General features: G+C 45.1%; 1 protein-coding gene across 3 annotated transcripts in view; it reads left to right on the top strand.

Moving 5' to 3' along the window:
• GALNT18 (polypeptide N-acetylgalactosaminyltransferase 18) overlaps nt 1-20,026 on the top strand; it is a 308,997-nt gene that overhangs the window by 247,346 nt on the left and 41,625 nt on the right. For all 3 annotated transcript variants that reach the window (XM_016135450.2, XM_016135449.2, XM_016135451.2), the window contains exons 7-8: nt 7,135-7,320; nt 17,271-17,408. In XM_016135450.2, the coding sequence (XP_015990936.1) occupies nt 7,135-7,320; nt 17,271-17,408 (324 nt within the window). The remainder of the gene's footprint in view (nt 1-7,134; nt 7,321-17,270; nt 17,409-20,026) is intronic.

Raw genomic sequence — 20,026 nt, 5'->3', positions numbered from 1 at the left:
ACTTTGGAAGAATTTCACTTTTCCTAAGCAAGTTGACTCTGTGTCTAACCTATGCATCAGAAATTCCACTGTGATGTAAATACACTGAGAGGCACCTGCTCTTGGGCACCAGGAGACTCATGTAAGATTGTTCCAAGTAGCACTATTCATAATACTGGGAACAACGAGACTGTCATCCAACAGGAGAATGCCTAACTGAACTGCTGCATGTTTATACACTGGAACCTGATGGTGATGAAAACAAATGAAGCAAGAAGCAAGTTGCAGAATGCAGACAATATGCTTCCATTTATATAGCATTCAAAAGCAGGTAAAACTAAAATGAAACAGGTAGTTTAGGTTGATGGCAAGGAAATTATTGACAAAATTCAGGATAATGCATGACCTTTCGGGGTAAGGAGGAGAACACAGAGATTTCAGAGTTCTTGCCAATGTCCTGTTTCTTAAGCAGGGGGTAAGGAAACAGTCGTCTCTTGTATTTTATGTCTTTAAACTGTACATATGTATTTTACACACACACACACACACACACAGCTGTTATAAGTGCTGTGCAAGTGGAAGTATGGGTGCTATGGGAATGCGTAGTAGACGCATTTAACCAAATCTAGGGCAGCCAGGGAAAGTAGGTAGGAATTAGCCAGGCAAATAAATGTAGGTGGTAAAGGGAGGAAGGGAGGTAAATTCCAGTAAAGGGAATGCCATGAGTTGGAGGCAGAGAGCCAACGACATGATTCACTCTAAGTACTAAGAGAGGTTGGTGTAACTGGGCAGTTGAGGCTGAAGATAAAGCTGCAGCGAAAAGGAGGGGTCAGATCTCGGAGGTCTTGCAAATCATGTTAAAGAGTGTGATCTTTCCCTGGGGACTAAAGGTTGCAGGTGTGGGCAAGAGATGCATTTTGGAAGGAGGTTAATTGCAGGTTTTACATCGTCCCCATCCCAGCCGCTCCTCTACCTCCCACTTTTGACCCTGGCTTGCTGATGACCCCTGGCTTTTGTCTTAGCCTTGCCCAGATTTGACCTCTCTTCCCTTCCTATTCTCATGCAGGGCCAGGCCTAAGGCGAGATGAGTGAGGGGCCTCGGGCACAGAGTGCAGGACTCCCAGAGAATGAGTGTCCTTCCCAGCCCTGATTGATGTCTTGTCTGACCCTATACCCACTCTGTGAATGACTTTCTGGTCTGCTAAATATTCACAGGCCTCAGCCTCAGCCTCCTTCCTTGTCTTCCTCCCTCCAGCCTTCCTGGTTTGGCTTTCTCCTTTTGTCTTGACATTTCACAGCGAAGTTAGGTGAGACAGCTACACATAAAATGATGATTAACAACATGAGCCAAGAAATAAGGACCACATGAGTAGTACACATTATATATTTCAGGAGCTTGAAGGAATTGGGCCAGGCTGGTTTTGGATGGATAAAGAACAGAAAGGAAGCTTTCTGGGCTAAGGGAACAGTGAGAACATTTTGCCAAGAGGAGAGAGCCCATTAAAAGTCAAAAGGATATAAAAGTTGGAAAGGATCTAAGCTGTGGACTGTGGCTATGAAGTATAAGGCTGAGGTACCACCACCCCTAACCCCTTACCCACAATAACATTACTAGTAAATCTGTCATGCTTTTTCATTGAGCCTGAAGAGAGCCTTGGAACCCTTCTCATCACAGGGCTTCAGAAGGACATTAACAAGCCAATGGTAACACAGGGTGTTGCTATTTCTGCCAGCGACTGCAGAGTGACCACAAGTCTCTGAGTGGGAGAAATGGTCACAGCATATCCTGTTGCTCCCTACTTTACAGCTGTGCCAGTTGTGTCTCAAATGATTCTAAGAAAACTTAGAATCACAGAACGAAAGAAGTAGAAGGTGTCTAAGACATCACTGAGTCCAGTTCCTCCATCTGGCAGCTGGGAGGTACTAAGACTTTGACTTTTTTATGTAAATAGCAAACATAGAACATAAACTCGATCTTCTGACTCTGACCAGTAACTCCCAGTCCTGGGAAGGGAAAGGAACCTGACTTTCCCTAAAAACCTACTATGTGTTTGTCTTTCCGAGTGGGACCTTTTTATACAGCATCTCTTTTTGACCTTCCAAGCTATCATTATTCCCAATAAAAAGACAACTGACAACCAAAGACAGGTCTAAATTAAAGGCCGAAGTGAGATAGAGGCAGGATTTAAAACCCCTCCACTGTCTCCCAAGACCTGCGTGCTTTCTTGGAGTTCCCAGGTGGATGCTTCAAGCCTTTTCAGAAACAAGCTCAGGATTAGGGCTCTCTGAGAAAGACTGTGGCAAGAGGGACTTTACTTTGCCTGGGTAACATGTTTACAATCTGCTTCAGGTTCTTGGTTGCATCTGGGGGCAGGCCCAGCAGCTACTCTGTAGGCAGGCGCAAGCCTTGGCGAGGTTGAGGGCTCCCTCTGTTCCGTTCAAGGTTCCACAAGAGGAAGCCGCCTGCTATCGCCCATGCTCATTTGATGACTTCCCAGGTTTTACGATGTTAATTTAAGCTCTGCAGCCAAAGTAACTCTTTTCAGCTGCAGCAGTACACACTTAAATGCGAGAACTTTGCTGAAAAACCACTTGGGTTTGAAGGAAGTCATTGTGTTCAGTAAAATCTGGCCACATTTTATGTTTATGGCCTTTATTAGGGGATCTTGCTGAGTGAGTTAAAACCTCCTCTCTACATAGTTAAAGTCTAGGACTCTCAGGTTGCTGGAATCATTCATTCAGATAACAGTTATCAAATATCTACAGGATGCCTGCTACTAGTATATACAGTGTGATCTCTGTCTTCCTGGAGCTTATAGTCTAGTGGTGGGGGTGGGGGAACAGACATTAAAAGAATGAATATATCAATAGAAGTATTATGAATACCTGTCATTATGTAAGAAAAAGGATGGGGCACTAAAAGTATTTAGGGGGAATCTAATTTAGACTGAGTGGGTCAAAGAAGATAATATTTGAGCTGGGACACAAGTGGGTGGGGAGATGTTATTCTAGAAAGATGGTCTAGCAGGTGCAAAGGCACATTGACAGGAAAGAACTTGGTATGGTCAAGAAACATGTTGACCAGTGCCTACCTGGAAGCCATGAGGTCCAGGCCTGGGCTGACATGCCATCAGGTGTCCTCGGTGCTTATAAGACTAGCACGTGCTTCACTTTGTTACAAAGAGCCTGAGTCACACGCATTCTATGTAAAAATTAACTTCTGCCTCTTGTCAGTTACTTTCTGTGCCCTGTGACCTCACCTCTCTTCTTGGGTACTGACCATTGGTCTTCATTTCTCAGCCACGGCTTTGGTACCCACCTCACTGGCCCTCTCTCCTCTTGGCATCTCCATCCCCTAGAACTTGCAGCGCTAAGCCATCATTCCGTCCTACACCTTTGCCCTCCATCAGTGGCCTTGCTTCTCTGGCACACAATCCCTGCAGTCTACAGCTTCCATCTGGTTTGGGTCTTCCTACATCATGCCAACTATGACATGTGTCCCAAGTCCAGCTTCCTCTCTCTCACTCCCCATCCCCTGCTTCTCCCAAGGCTCCATGGAAGTTTCCTGATGTCATCCTCCATGTAGTCCAAATGCCAGTGATGTCCTTTCCTATCCTTTATCTGCCATTCATGAGAGGGCCTCTGAAGTCAGCTGTGTGTAAGACTTTTGCAAATTTCTCTATGTCAAGCCATTAGTCATCAGAGCCACTCATTGCCTGGGGATGGGAGAGTGCAGGCTTGCTCTTGTTTATTTCAGTATTATTGGGTAGGGTCCAGAAGTGGTGGGGTAAACGTGCCGAAGACATATCTTCTGCTGAAATGCCCAGAAGCTGCCAGGACTCAAAGGCTGTATCCAAGGCAGATGCTGTCACGCTGCCCGTGATTGGGCTCCTTTCCACAGAAGCGAGGAGAGCGGGGGTGCCCTGTAGGTTCACACGTGCTCCCAGGCTTTGAGGAGGAGCACTCTGGAAGGCAGCCCATCATCATCTGATGGGCTTCTGCCAGACGTGTGAATCCTCTGCTCCCTGCTGGTGGATGTACAGGAGGAGCCAAATAGTAACAGTCGTAATGGTGATTATTAAGTAATAATAATGGGTACAGACTAAGAGCTTATAAGTTAACAGATATCTGCACTTCATCCCCCTTTTCCACTGGGTGAAACTGAGGCTTGAGAAAGGTAACCTGACAAAAGTGACAGCCGCTGGTGGTGAAGATAAAAACATGGGAATCTAGTTCCTCTCCCTCACCCTCCAGCTCCAAAGCTGTGTCTTAAAACACTATGTGCTACTCCCATGGGGCCAACCTCCCCTGGAAACGCATGATCTGTCCTGGGCACCATTTAACCCATGTCCACAGAAGAATATGGTGAAGATCTGCAGAACATTTTGAAAGAGGAGAGGAACTAAATAGCAAGTGCGAGAGTGCTGTGATTGGTAAAGACAGAGCAGGGACCACGTAGCATTATTCGAAGAGGGTACGGTGATGTGCTGCTGAATGAGTCAGGGGAAGCAAGGTGGGGGCGGGATTTGTAATTGCATGTGTAGAAGTCCAAGGGTGAGAGGAAAACCTGGTAGAAAGAAGGAAGTAAAAACATTTTAGCACAGCTGCAAGCAGAAAGTGTAGGGGGAAGCAAGCAAGAGATTGGAGGGGTAGGCAGGGGCCAGGCCCTGAGGAGAGCATGATGCAGGAGGCACATGATCGGATTTACCTTTCCAAAAGGTTCCTCCTGGCTGCTGGGTGGAGAAGAGCCTGGAGGAACAAGGCAGGAGGGAATCGGCTGTATGGAAGCTGTTGCAGAGTCCAGATGAGACATGGCTTGGTCTGCATGAGAGTAGTGGCAGCCGGGTGGGGAGAGGAGAAGATTCTTCCAGAGCTCCAGTTCATACCCTTCCTTTCACTGTGTGGCTAAAGGCATGATAGGAAGTGCTGCCACCACCCTTCTGATTACAACTCGCAGAATCACCCACTCTAAGGTGAAATGGGAAACTGACTTTTTGAGAAATAGGCCTCATAATAAAAGAGCTTTGTTATGAATCATGTTCTATGTTTTGTTGCTGAAATATGTCAAGTAATAGCCTCCGGTTCCAGTTGCAAAAAGAATAATTACCCCGACTCTTTGTGTTGTCAATAACGTATTCACAGTATTCACAGGCTTCCATTGAAAATCTGAGCAAAGTGAATTGGAAATCAGCACGATTCCCAGAATGTATGGGTCATGGAAATGAAGGTGCACAGCCTGGAGCCTTCCATGGCTCCCACTCCGGATCGTCGGGACCACCCCTGTTTGTGGGAACTACTCTCAAAGCAGGGTCACCCTGGGAGAGCATGGGGTCTTCTCTTAGTTTTTGTGGTTGTCAGACAGATCCTTTTGTCTTCAGCTGTGTGGTCTTGGGCAAGGGACAGCCTTTAGTCTCAGTTTCTTTACTTGGAATTAGAGACAATAATAACTACCTCACAGGGGATTCAGAAGAGTCTGCTGTATAATTTGTTTAATAAAAGCTCAGATTGATTGTTTACTATGTGCCAGACATTTTTCTAAGCATTTCGCATATAATAACTTTAATCTTCTCAACAATTTCATGAGATCAGTACTTTTGCAATCTTTATTTGAGATGAGGAAACTGAAACACGATGAAATCAAGTGACTTATTCAAGGTCACATAGCTAGTAAGAAACAGCCAGGATTTGAACCCAAGTAATCTCATCCCAAACCCTTTGCTTATAACTGCCATACTATACTGCCTTCCCACATGCACAGTCCAGGGCCTAGCACATAAAGGATGCTCAGTTGGAATAGTTATTTCCTTTCCATTGACCCTAAATAATATGCTAAGTGCAAGACAGGCTTAGAAAATGGTAAATCAGTAAGCTACCTTTCAACTCTAACAGCCTATAGGGACTAACTGGTGTGAAATAGACTGGGGGAAATTAAGCTAAATCCCAAACTGACCTTATGCTGGACGGAGACCTGTGGTTGTTGATGGGTACATGTTATGAGTGTGAACATTATTCACCAAATTGCCCAGTTCACAATACCTGAAAAGTGACCACTGCTCTTCACCAAGAGATCTTGATTGCTTTCCCTCAGAAGCCTCATTCATCAGCTCTGACCAGGTGTTTCAGATTCATTCCACATTTATTAAGTATCAGCCATTTATTGATTGATTAACTGATTAAGCCTCAACTTTTATTCATTTTTTCAACAAGTTCTTACAAAGTACTTATACATACCAGGCCTTGTCTTAGGTGCTGGAGTTGAGAAATGACTGAGATATGGGTTCTGCCCTCCAAGTACATAAGGGGAGGGAGGAGGCTGACCAATAAGCAGGTAAGTTGTGATATCAAGAGCTTTCAGGATCAAGGGAGGAAGCAATTGGCTCTACCCCAAGAATTGAGAAGAGACCCCACAACAGAGGCCTCATATGGCCATGGTCTTGAGAGAGGTTTTTTTTTTTTTTCAGCTGGAGAAGGAGTGGGGAGAGCATTCTAACATTACAAACGGAATAGGCAAAAGCCTGAAGGCACGAGAGAATATACCCATTCCAGAACATTGAAAGATCAGAGTGGCTGGAACGATTGTATTAAGAGCTCCAAAATGCTGTCCCTTGATGCTCAGAATGCAGGTTCATTTAAAAAATGTTTTTCAAAATCAAATTGCATCCACTTCAAGCTCCTACTCCCCAAGATCGTCGAGAAGTTTAACATCTCCCTCCTTTGCAGCTCCCTCTCCCTTGGATTCCATCAGAACTCAAGGTCCAGGAAGGATGGGGTAGGAGAAAGGTGCCCATTCTCTCCCTTTGGTGGTCACTAATCCTACCTAGGCCCTATCAAGGGTTTTGCTGACTTCTTCAGGGGCAAGAACCCACATCTTTGGTCCCAAGATGTCTGGTCTCTTCTTTGGAGAGGTGAAAGGGATGCAGGGAGAAGGTGGTAAATTCACAGCAACAAGAAACAAGACACGAACTTAGGACTCAATAACGTCCTTCGATGGGAGTAGAAATAAGGTACAGCTCTCTCCATTTGCAGACAGTGGTCCAGAGAGACAAGGTGAAGAGAGCTGGATTTGTCCGTGCTCATGTTGAGTGGTCCCCTGTGGCCTGGTTTGGAGGCACAGAGTCGGGTCTGGGCGCTGACGAGTCACTGTGTCTTTTGCAGGTGTGGCAGTGTGGTGGGAGCGTGGAAGTCCTGCCCTGCTCGCGGATTGCCCACATTGAGCGCGCCCACAAGCCCTACACTGAAGATCTCACTGCCCACGTCCGCAGAAATGCCCTCAGGGTGGCCGAAGTCTGGATGGATGAATTTAAAAGCCATGTCTACATGGCATGGAACATACCCCAAGAGGTAGAGAGCCCCCATGGGGATGGGTTTCTTGGGGTTTGGTGGGGAAAAAAACAAGCAAACAAAAAAACAAATATAAGACTAAATTCTTCCTCCCATGGGTCAACCAGAGTCTTGTTCACCAAACTAGAGCAGACCCTCAACCCAAACCCACTACATGTTGAAGAAAGGGGACTGATGACGAGGCACTAAGCTTTGACGTGTCCCCATCCCCATTCCTGGTCAGCATGCTGGAGGAGGACTTCTCTCAGTCCTTAGTGTCTTTGTTTTAAATGAGAAAGTTTACGCAGGTAGCTCCAAGGTTACTTCATGCTCCCAGATCCTCAGCTTCTCTAATACTAGGTGTTCCATTGTCCTGCTTTACCAAAATTCAAAAAATGCACCTTAATCTCCCTGTAGATTGGATTCAAGCTTCTCCTTCGACCCTTCGTTCAGAGAAATAAGGAACATCCATGTGCCTTCGGGATTCCTTGAGCCACATGGATGGAGATGGGTTACACTCCCACAGGGACCCTCAGGAGAAGTGAACTGTCCTGGACATTTTTAATATGTTTCATATCCTCACAGAGCCCCAACATTGCCTACCACTGCCCTCAGTCCCTCAAGTCATCTATGTTTAAGAAGTGTAAGAGAGAAAGTAATGTTTCTCTAGTAAATTTGTTCAGCCTTGCCATATGTCTTGTGGAAATTACCTTGAACTGCTGAGTTGGAAGAAATGCCAGTCATAGGATCCCAATCTTCTAGCATGTCTGCCTGGAGATCATTGCTTATGTTGCAGTCTATGTGAGACAGAGCTGTTGACTACATGACCTCCTTCTTTCCTCCCAAGACCATGGCTTCCCCTTGGAAGTCCTTTAGAATGCCTCAGCCCTTTCTTCCTTATAGGGAAATGATTGATCTTTGCCTAAAGTTTTCATATGAAGGCCCTGTTCCCTGATTGCTCCCCAAAACTGATGTTCTATGGCTCAGTGATTGAGAAAGTAGGCCGGGCTCTGGGCAGGAGCTTTTAGGCACCCCCCACCACCACCACCACCGCCAGGGGGGAGGGGCTTGGGTTGGGTTGCATGCTCCCACCACCAGTAAGATTTCAGCAGTCAGGAGGAAGAATGAGAAGCCAATGAGTACCAGTTGGAGAATGCCCAACCCTAATGAACCAGTCCCAGGATTACAGTGGGAGTGTTTCTAAGGAAACAGTGTGCCTTCTGGACCCATCTGTGGCTGTGGGCGTTGGATCACAGTATTCTGGGCAGCATGCTGAGCCATGCTGTGGCTGTCCTCTGATAGAAAAATGTTAAGAACATATACTCCCATTTCTCTCTGACCCAAAAGCTGCAAACCTAGCCCTCTCCCCCAACTGCAGCCACTAGATGTTGGAAATCCAATGAGAACTGAGTGAGTTAAAAATAATTGGAAAATGATGAAACTCGGTGTCTGTCCGGGACTCCTCAGGAGGGTAGCTCAAACCAAGTGAAAGGGGTGGGGAGCAGTAGTGGTGTACACAAGAAAGGCGGGTGAGAGGTGAAAGTGTCCAGGATAGAGCCTTAGGTGGAGAAGGAAGAGGTCAGTGTCTCCTAAAAAAAAAAAAAAAAATCTCTTGACTCCCTGTTCCTTTCTATGTCCAGACTCCCTCTTCTACTTATTACAAAGCTTCTGGAAAGAGTCAATACTTTTTCACCTCCCATTCACTTCTCAAGTTACATCCCAATACTATATCGAAGCCGCTTTTGGAAAAGTCATCATGGTTCTAATTTAATGGACATTTTAAAGTCTCTAACCTACAGGATCCCACCTTTTCTTATAACTCCGTACTCCCTTGGCTCTATGATTCCACACCCCGGAATGTCCTCATCCCTCTCCAATCGGTCCTAACTCCTTTCAGGCTGCTCTCACCTCCACCGGACATGTAAGTGCTCCCCATAGATCCAACTGTGGCCCGCCACTCTCATATTACACCATTTCCCTGGAAAGTCCCCTCTCCTCTTGGATTCTACAACCACCTCTCTGTTGGCGACTTCCTGATTATGATCTCTAGCCCCCGACTTCTGCCTTTAGCTTCAGACTTAAAGCTGACAGCTTCTTCTGGATGTTCCCATAGGCACTTCAGACTGAATCTGACCAAAAGTGAGGACATCTCCCCTGACCCCCAAATGTGCTCCTGTTCTTATACTCCTTCTCAGTTCATGATACTACCATATGCCCAGACAGATGAGCTTGAAACCGAGCATCTTATTTTAATCCTCCTCTCTCTCAAGCCCAGTCCCAGTCCCTCCCCAAGCTCTCCTCGCCATTCCTACCTCCTCTCATGTCTAAGGTCAGGCCTTGTCTCTTCTTCTGCAACAGTCTCCATGCACCTGGTTTTCTCAGCTCAAGTCTATTCCCTCAAATCCATTCTCCACACTACCAAAATGTATCTTTAAAAAACTCTCAGCGACCCTGTCATTGCTCTACTTAAAATTTTCAAATGATTCTCCACTGTGTGCAAGATGAGGCATAAAGTCCAGCATTTGGCATGGATCTAAGTTTTCTTCTCTGCCCACCTCTTCCACCTTTTGGAGCATCTATGAATTGCCTGGATTGTGGGAATGAACTTCCCATAGCCCCCTGTCCATCCCATGCTGTTTCTTACCTCTGTGTGTTGCTAAATTTGTTCTCTCTGCTTGGAATTCCCTACCCTAGACCTCTTCCCCAGCCTCCACCCTTACCAGTTCGCCCCCATCGTTTTACACTCAACTCCAGTGATCTCTCCTCTGGGAAGCCAGCCCCGGCTGGGGAGAATGCCCCCGTTCACATGCATGTCTCGGTCATTGCATCACCACTCTGTAAAAGAATGTTTTGTTTTCTGAAGTCTTTTTCCCTCATTAGACCAGTGGCTCCCAAATCTGGCTGGACTCAAAAATCGCTTGAGCTCCAGCTCCAGAAATTATGACTTAATTGGTTTGGAAGGGGACCAGGGATCCTTTTGCGGAAAACTCCTAGGAAGTTCTGTGTCCGTCCAGGGCTGAGAAACACTGCACTGGACCATGGGCTCCCTGAAGATAAATCGTGTTATTCATTTTTGTGCCGTCATACCAAGCATAAGTCGTGGTGAGCGGCACATGGTCGGAGCTCAGTAAAACATCTCTAATGCATATAACAAATGAATCTGCTGGCCGTGTGTACAAAATCCCTTTCTCCCTTGGTCAGTGCCTCTTAAAGGCAAATCTGCATCAGAATCACTTGGAGAGCTTTAAAGAGATAATGATGCTGAGTCCCATCCTCAGAGATTCTGATGGGTAGTTGTGTAGTATTGCCAAAATCTGTAAAAAGCTCTCCGGATGCTGGTTTTAGGCAATCAAGGTAACACTTGTTTAGCTTATCCTGATCACCTTTCTAGACTCATCTTCAGCATCACCTATGCCAGAAAGCCTCTCTTGACTTCTCACATCTTCTTCCCCACTAACTCAGCCACCTCACACCAGGAGATGGAACAAGGGCCCCTCCCCTATTGCCCCTTAGCCTTCTCTCTTCCCTCCATGCCTCACGCTGTGTGTGCAGAGAGTCTGTTTTCTCGTTAGATTGTCTAGACTCTCAAGCAGACCGTGACTTCGTCCTGTTTGTTTGCACAGTGCTTAGGACAGGGCCTGACATGTACTAGGTACTCAGTAAAAATGAGTTGAAAAGAAAGAAGAGAGAGGAAGTGTGGATGCTACATGCCTCCATGTTTCCCCAGGAGTTTTCCCAGCTGCCCTTGATATGGCGACATCCCAATACTGTACCTTCTGCTCAGTCAAAGGCGCATGTCATTTCTATTTACTTAACTCTTCGTCTGCAGCATCCCAAATGCAAATGTGGACTTGGAACCTTACAACCCTGCCCAGTGGCTGCCTTGAGAATTAAATAAGTTAACAGATATAAAGACTTTTATTAACGCTAGGCAAAAAGAAAGCACCAGGTAACTGTTAGCTCTTGTTGAATATTGCTTATGCTCTCTGCATCCGTGCCCCAGGTTTGAAATGCCCTTGATGGGCAGTCATCCTCCCTTGCTGCCTTCTATGTTGAGTCCTTCCGGGCGGTTGCACTGAAGAGAGCTGACTCACCTGTTCCCTTACCCCATTTGGTCCCAAGCTTTAGGAAGGCCAGAGAAGCCTCCAGCTCTTGGATCCTACTACTTTAATTGAAGATCATTATGCTTATCAACAAGCAGAAAGTCAGTCTGCACCAAAGCATCGATATTTTCTCACACGGGGTTCGTTAACTCTAGACCCGCTCCTGCTTCCTCTTGCCTGAAGACAGGCTGAATGCCAGGGATGATGCAGTATGGTGCTTAGGTCATGGCCCTTCTTTAGGTTCAGCTATAAGAAATTATGCGGCTGTACTCACAGGCAGGAATGCCAGGCAGCTTTTTTTATTATTAAGTTTATTGGGGTAACATTGGTTAATACAATTATATGATTTTCAGGTGTACATTATAATTTGACATCTGTATATTCTATTGTATACTTATCGCCCTAAGTCCAGTTTCCTTCAGCTACCATATATTTGATCCACTTTACCCACTTCATCCTCCCCCTATCCCCCTATATTTGACCCCCTTTAACTGCCTACCTCCTCCCTCCTCCCCCGCCCCTGCCCTCTGGTAACCACTAGTCTGTGGTTCACTGATATCATGTGATTTTCAACATTTTCCATCTGGCTTATTTAGCTTAGCATGATTAGCTCGAGGTCCATCCATGTTGTCACAAGTGGCAGTATTTCATCTCTTTTTATGCCTGAGTAATATTCCATTGTATATACGTACCACAGCTTCTTTAGCAAATCATCTATCATGAGACACTTCAGTTGCTTCCATGTCCTGGGCACTGTGAACAGTGCTGCAATGAACATCGGTGTACAAATAACTTTTCGTGTATAATTTTGAAGTCTTTGGGGTAAATACCCAGTAGAGGGATTGCTGGATTATATGGTAGATCAATTCTTAGTTTTTTGAAGAACTTCCATACTGTTTTCCATAGTGGCTGTACCAATTTGCAGTCCCACCAGCAGTGTATGAGGGTTCCTTTTTCTCCACATCCTCTCCAACATTTGTTATTACTTGTCCCGTTGATTATAGCTATTCTAACAGGTGTGAGATGATATCTCATTGTGGTTTTGATTTGCATTTCCCTAATAGCTAGCTATGTTGAGCATCTTTTCATATATTTGTTGGCCATCTGTATGTCCTCTAGGGAGAAGTGTCTGTTCAGGTCCTCTGCCCATTTTTTGATTGGATCTTTTTGTTGTTGTTGTTGTTGTTGACCTGTATGAGTTCTTTTTGGATCTTAGGCCCTTATCAGAGGTGTTGCTTGCAAATATATTTTCCCATTCTGATGGTTGTCTCTTTACCTTGTTGACGGTTTCTTTTGCTGTGTAGAAACTTTTTAGTTTGATGTAGTCTCATTCATTTATTTTAGCTTTTACTTTCCTTGCCTTTGAGGTCAAATTCATAAAATCCTCTTTAAGTCCAAGGTCCTTGAGTTTAGTTCCTATGTTTTCTTCTATGCATTTTATTTTTTCAGGTCTTATATTCAGGTCCTTCATCAATTTTGACTTAATTTTGGTGTGTGGTGATAGACAACAGTCCAGTTTCATTCATTTGCAAGCGGCTTTCCAGTTTTCCCGGTACTATTTATTTAAAAGGCTTTCCTTTCGCCACTGTATGTTTTTGGCTTTTTCATTGCAAATTATTTGCCCATGTAAATATTGGTTTACTTCTGGACTCTCAATTCTGTTCCACCGGTCCATGTGTCTGTTTTGCTACCAATACCATGCCATTTGGATTACTGTCGCTTTGTAGTATAATTTGCAGTTGGGCAGGGTGATGCCTCCATCCTCGTTCTTTTTTCTCAGGATGGCCTTGGCAATTCAGGGTCTTTTGTGTTCCATACAAATCTGATGATTTTTTGTTCTATTTCTTTAAAAAATGCCAATGGGATTTTGATGGGGATTACATTAAATCTGTATAATGCTTTAGGTAATATGGTCGTTTTAACTATGTTGATTCTTCCAATCCAAGAACACACAATATCTTTCCATTTTTTTTTGTATCTTCTTCGATTTCTTTTAATAGAGTCTTGTAGTTTTCATTATATAGGTCCTTCACATGTTTTGTTAAATTTATTACTAGGTATTTAATTCCTTTTGGTGCAATTGTAAAAAGAATTATTTTTTCTACTTCTTTTTCTGACACTTCATTATTCGAGTATAGGACTGTTATGGATTTTTGAACATTGATTTTGTATCCAGAGACTTTACTGTATTTGCTTATTGTTTCTAGTAGTGTTCTTGCGGAGTATTTAGGGTTTTCTATATAGAGAATCATGCCATCTGCAAACAGTGACAGTTTGACTTCTTCGTATCCTATTTAGATGCCTTTTATATCTTTCTCTTGTCTGATTGTACTCTCTAGGCCTCCAATGTCATATTGAATAACAGTGGCAATAGTGGACAGCCTTGCCTTGTTCCTGATCTTAGAGGGAAGGTTTTTAGTTTTTCACCATTAAGTATAATGTTGGCTAAGGGTTTGTCATTTATGGCCTTTATTATGTTAAGGTACTTCCCTTCTATACCAATTTTGTTAAATGTTTTGATCATAAATAGTGATGTATCTTGTCAAAGGATTTTTCTGCATCTATTGATATGATCATATGATTCTTGTTTTTTAATTTGTTTATTTGGTGTATCACATTAATTGATTTGTGTACATTGAACCATCTCTGTGCCTCTGGGATGGAGCCCACTTGATCATGGCGTATAATCTTTTTAATATATTGCTTTATTTGTTTCGCTAGTGTCTTATTTAGGATTTCTGCATCTGTGTTCATGGAAGATATTGGTCTGTAGTTTTCTTTTTTTGTGTTATCTTTACCAGGTTTTAGTATTGGGGCAATATTGGCCTCATAAAATGAGCTGGGGAGTATTGCCTCCTCTTTGATTTTTTGGAAGAGTTTGAAGAGAATAGGTATTAAATCCTCTTTGAATGTTTGGTAGAATTCACTAGTGAAGCCATCTGTTCCCAGACTTTTACTTTTTGGTAGGTTTTTGATGATGGTTTCAATTTCCATACTGCTGATCCATCTATTTAGATTTTCCAGATCTTCTTGATTCGGCCTAGGAAGATTGTATTTTTCTAAGTACTAGTCCATTTCTTATAGGTTATTAAATTTGGTGTTATATACTGGACAGTTTTGTGTATGCTAACGATATTATTTCCTAGGGCTACCAAAACAAGTTACTATAAATTGAGTGACTTAAAACAACAGAAATTTATTCTCTCTCAGTCCAGAGGCTGGAAGCCCAAAATCAAGGTGCTGGCAGAGTTTTGCTCCCTCTGAAGGCTCTAGGGGAGGATCTTTCCTTCCCTCTTCCAGCTTCTGGAAGCTCCCGATGTTCCTGGACTTGTAGATAGTACTCCAAACTCTGCCTCTGTCTCTGTGTCTCTCTGTGTCCAAACCTCCCTCTCCTTTCTCTTATAAAGATTTAGGTTCACCCTAAATCCAGAATTCTTTCATCTCAAATTCTCTAATTCTGTCTACAAAGACTCGATTGCCAAATAAGGTTACATTTAGAGGTTTAGGTAAACACAAATTTAGGGGACCACACAATTTAACCTACTCCGTTAAATATTTAGCAAAGGGAGAAGATACATTTATTGTTTTCTAATAATAAGGGCCAAAGTGACCTTCTCTGAGAAAATTTGCTTATTTATCAATGTCTGTCCCCCCTCTGAAAAAGAGGTTGGTGCAATTTACAGTAAACACACAATATAGAAGTGCTGAACCGTTAAAAACGGAAAGGCACAAGTCAATTAACAGACAGGAAGAAGACAGGATCATGATATCCAAAAATATAAGCTGAACAAAGCTCTGATTCTTGAGTCTCTTCGAAGTTAAAGTACAGATGGAGCCCTGATGGATTATGTCCCTCCCACCTTCAAATAGATCATAAGGAGAGAGACAAACTTTCCCTTGATCCCAAGTGAAAAAAAGAAAGTTTTTCTATGGGAACTCAGACCTTTAAGAAAACACAGAGACTGTCTTGAGACAAATTCTTCTAGTGACTCCCAGTAAAAGCTGAGACACAGTGTTAATTTGTCATCAGATAAAGGCAATTATAGCATAAAGGGGGAAGGCCTGGGTCCAGGCAAATAGCTTTGTGGTATAAGGATAAAGTGCAGAGAAGTTTAAAGGGCTAATACTTAACAGATCCCTTGGGGTGGGGGTGGGGAGTGAACGGGTTACGTTTATTGCCAGTTGCTCTGTTCACCACTTCATAAATATTTTCTCATCTCAAGCTCAATATAGTTCAGGTGTAGTGCTGGGCCAGGGGCACAGAAGTCAGTCAAACATGTTTCCTGATCATAACGGAGCCGGAGTCCAGCAGAGAAAGGCCAACTAGCAGTTGCCGGGAGGGCTATAGGAAGGAGCAGAGAGTGGTCAAATCATAGATGGGGTCATCAAGAAGTACTCAAAAGATAAGTCTTCACTGAAATTGCTCCCTAAGCGTCTGGAACTTAAACCTCTAGGCTGCAGCAGGTTTTAATTTTTATATTACCTGAACTCTATTGGGCAAAAATAAATGTATTTCTTCTATATCTATGTTTTGTTTTTACTCAAGCCCCCATTGTCTGATATCGAAAACTTCTGATCATATCCAGATACATGCAGCAGCCACTCTTGTGATTTTTATCAAGACATTTCAGACTTAAACTTTGTCAATTTTACTATCCTCCCAACCCAGGTAACTTGACCTTGGAGCTGATACTAGAACCAGGAGTTTCCATGGCCAGCAGTGTCAGTGGGAGAGCTGTACTTCCCTTTTGCCCCTGCCTCCACTCTGGGCTGCTGTCTGATGAGATATATCCTGGTCTCTATCTGATCCCCAGCTAGAGGGACCCCTCACCATTCTCTGCTGTGGCATCGCTCTTTCTCAGCTGATTCTGTGCCCTGTTCGGCAGCTGGTGTGCAGGCCCAGGGCCTCTCAATTCTCTCCACTCTGCTCTGGGACCACAAGAAACATGGTGCCTCCTCTTTCCCTCTCACTCAAGGACACATTCATGTCTCCATTACTACTGCCTGCCCGCTGCCCCTTGCTGGCTCTTGGGCCACCTCTCTGATAACCAGTGACGTGAGGGACACATGTATTCTGTCTGCCAAGACCTCCGGGCTTAAAGAGAGAGTTTACTCTTCCAGGGACTTGGTCTGAGGAGGCAGAAGGGCAGGCCCCTGCCGATGTACAGGGCAAGGTTAAAAGTGCAAACTCCAGACCCTGGTTGATTGGGCTCAACTGTCAGCTCCTTTTGTTAGCTGTAGAACTTGGGCAAGTCACCAAAGAGGTCACTGAACCTCTCTTTGTCTCAACTCATCTGTAAAATGAGGGTTATGTAATGCTACTTCATAGGTTTAAATGGGACAGTATACATGAATATGAATAAATCTAAGTAAGTAAATATAAACATACATGTCTCTGTCTCATAGAGAACAGAGCCTAGCACATTTTTATAGAGGCCTTCGCTGTCGTGATTGTTAGGAATTGCATTAAAATTAGAATTATTCCATCTTTGACTCTTCTCTTCCACCTTCCTCTCCACCCCCAACTCAGAATCTCAGCTTACCTCCTGAGGTAGGGAAAACCTTATGCAAACTATATTCTTCCCACTTCTTTTCCCTATACCCAGACTGCAGGATTTTGTTTAAAAATTAAGGGTTTGCCATCTTCATTTTCAATAGCCTTTGATGACAATCCCCATCAATGCTGACCGTGTGTTTCACAGTCCAAGTGGGAACAGTTATGGGGTTAAGGTGCCTGTGGGGAAATGCATGAGTTAGGTTCCCAGGTCATCCCTTCACTAGACGGGCTCCAGGAACCCTGGCGGGGAGGTACGGGGTGAAGCTGTGCCCCGGGAGTGGCTGCAGCTCTGCATTTTCATCCCCGTACAGGACTCAGGGATCGACATCGGGGACATCACTGCAAGGAAGGCTCTGAGGAAACAGCTGCAGTGCAAGACCTTCCGGTGGTACCTGGTCAGCGTGTACCCAGAGATGAGGATGTACTCGGACATCATTGCCTACGGGGTGGTAAGGAGCCAGCCCCTCGGGATGTCATTCAGTCACAGACAGAGAGCGAGATCAAAGAGAGTCAGCGGAAAGGCAGGAAGGAGCCCCTCAGCCTCCCACGTGGATGCTGCGGTAGACCTGTGGCAAGGGGCTAGTGTCCAGAGCTGCGTGTGACGCAGCCTTGCTTTCATAGCCCTGAGCCCTCTATTTCCTTAAGAGAGAAGCTTGGTCTCTCCTTTACAGTCCTAAGCAATGCAGCTCTAGCCCCAAACCTGCATATTTCACTTAACAAAACAAAAACCTGAAGTTAGGTTGAGACGGTAAGGCAGATAACAAACACCCGCTGTTCCCCAAGCGTGGGCGCTGGAGCTGCTGTCAGCCAGCCTGCTTGCCTCCCCACCCAAGGGGATTCTGCCTTCCCCTCATGTACAGAGCATCCTGGGAAGGACTTCTGGGAAATATAACCTCCTCAAGTTTGCTGTATCTTGAGAGATGTTTTAGTACCACTTGCTGATTGGCCTAGAGCATTTCCTTTTAATGAGGCAGCAACATTGAGAGGCAGAGCACAGGGGTAAGATCCACATGGACCTGGTTCCAGTCTTGACCAGAACACTTCCTGGGCAAACATCCTAATGTCTCTGGGCCTCAGTTTCCTCATATGGCAAATGGGGGGAAATAATACTGTCCTCACAGGGTAGAAGAAAGTCTAAGATATATAAATATATTTTCTACCTAAGGTTAAAATTCTTCGAATGTGATAAACTCTCCCATTTTTCCAGTATCCGCAGGACTATAAATTCTTATGGTATTTTAAATGACGCCTAATTGATTTTTGGATACCTCACCTGTGTTTTGCTGAACATGTAAAATTTTTCTGCTGAAAGTTAAGCCCTCAAAACTACCCATCCCTAGGGTGACCTAGTTTACCCCCCATGTTACGACGATGGGAAAACAGAGAGGCAACGTGACTCTCCTATGTTCACACTGGTAATCAGCAGTGACACCGAGTCCAAAACATCAGCTGCTGCTATCACTTCAACTCCTCCCTTTGAGAGTGTTCCCTCAGGCCAGCTCAACATCCCAGGTTCGAAAGTTGAAGGAAACACTGAGGCCTCTTCCTTTGATGACCTGTGGTCAGAACTGAGTTTAAGGCAGAAATGTAAGGAGCACAGCACCCCTGGGAGGGGAAGAATCCTTGCGGAAGGGTTGGCCGCAGAGTTTTCTGTGAGCCTTTCAACTTTAACATCCTAGGATTCTAAAGCGGACAGCTGAGATCCTGGGAACTCTCCCCACCCCCTCTCCAAAGGCCAGCATGTAGGAGGGGGTCATGCCCTGCCACAAGAGTCCCCCTGGCATGGTTGACATGTCCTGAGAGAAATGCCCAGGGTTCTCTTGCCTCTCCGCTTCTCAGGCTGGTATACATTGGTTGTCAAAAACTCCTCTGCTGGTGCTGCCCAGCTATTACCTGAGACTCTATGTCCTGCCATCACCATGGAAACACACCGGACTTGTGAGGTGCCCATCAGCCCCATCCATCTCCCAAGAACCATCCTGAGGACACAGCTCTTGCTGGTGCCACCACACTCTGACCACACCAAGTTGTGTGTGCTGCTTGGCCATTGTTGGACCCAGTCAAAAAAGAATAATTAGGCTGCTGTGGCTCCAGAGAAACTATTGGCCAAAGCCACTGTGAGCCAGGGCAAGCTTCTAGGTTCACATTCTCACCAAGCTGTCAGCTGTAGCCAAACAGTATTAGCCAAACTCAGCCAGAGATGCAGGAAGAGCAATAACAGTGCAGGTGTGTGCATGCGGCCATAGCGATTCTGGGTCTCGGCCAAAGGCACTGTTGTCTTCCATGCAAAAGGGTGCACTCTTACGAACACGTACAGCAGGCTCACCACAGAGCCCTCGCACCGCCACACCCAGAAGCCTTAGGTTGGTCAAACAGCAAGTGGCATATACAAGGTCGTGATCTAGATCTGTTCGAGTCTGCAACTGGGACTGTTACACTCTGTTGCACTGAAAAGCCATCTGCTCGTCGTCCCAGAGGCCTGAGCTGTGTTGGCCATCCCTTGGGTGGGCGGCGGTCTCCAACCCACTGCACGTTCACCTGCCAGCCACTGTTCAGGGCCGACCGGCCTCCCACCCGTTCCTGCCTCCGCTACAGGCTGGGCTCTGACGTGAGCAGAGACACGTTCCCTTGTCAAGGAGCATAATGAACTCTTATTCAGGGCAATAGGGAAAAAGATGGGCAAAGAGAGGCAGCGGCAAGAGCCAGAGGGTTTGCTGGGACTGAAACGCTCTTTCTTGTGATTATTTTTTATTCTGAAATGGAGAGACTGGGTGTCTTCTCAGGGGTAGAGTTTCTTTTTTCCTTTCCCTTCCCAACCCATATCTAAACTACCTTGCTCAGGTCAAACAACCATTTAGGACTGTCAGTCAGGCCAGGGTCGAGTCTATATAAGCCAGTCCATTAATTCACTCTTAGGTCCCATTATGACTCCTGCAGGCTGAAGAGCCTGTGGACCCTGTCGTGTGGCCATGGGTTTCCCCTGGGTCATTGAGTTCCACGTCAGGGAGATGGAGTGGCTTTGGATTAATTCCAGCTCTGGTGCTAACAGTAGAAATGGAGCAGCATC

This window comes from Rousettus aegyptiacus, unplaced genomic scaffold (genome assembly GCF_014176215.1).
Source record: "Rousettus aegyptiacus isolate mRouAeg1 unplaced genomic scaffold, mRouAeg1.p scaffold_m13_p_5, whole genome shotgun sequence".
Taxonomy (NCBI): domain Eukaryota; kingdom Metazoa; phylum Chordata; class Mammalia; order Chiroptera; family Pteropodidae; genus Rousettus; species Rousettus aegyptiacus.
The sequence above is the reverse complement of the archived record's forward strand: the minus strand, read 5'-3'. Positions and strand labels throughout refer to the sequence as shown.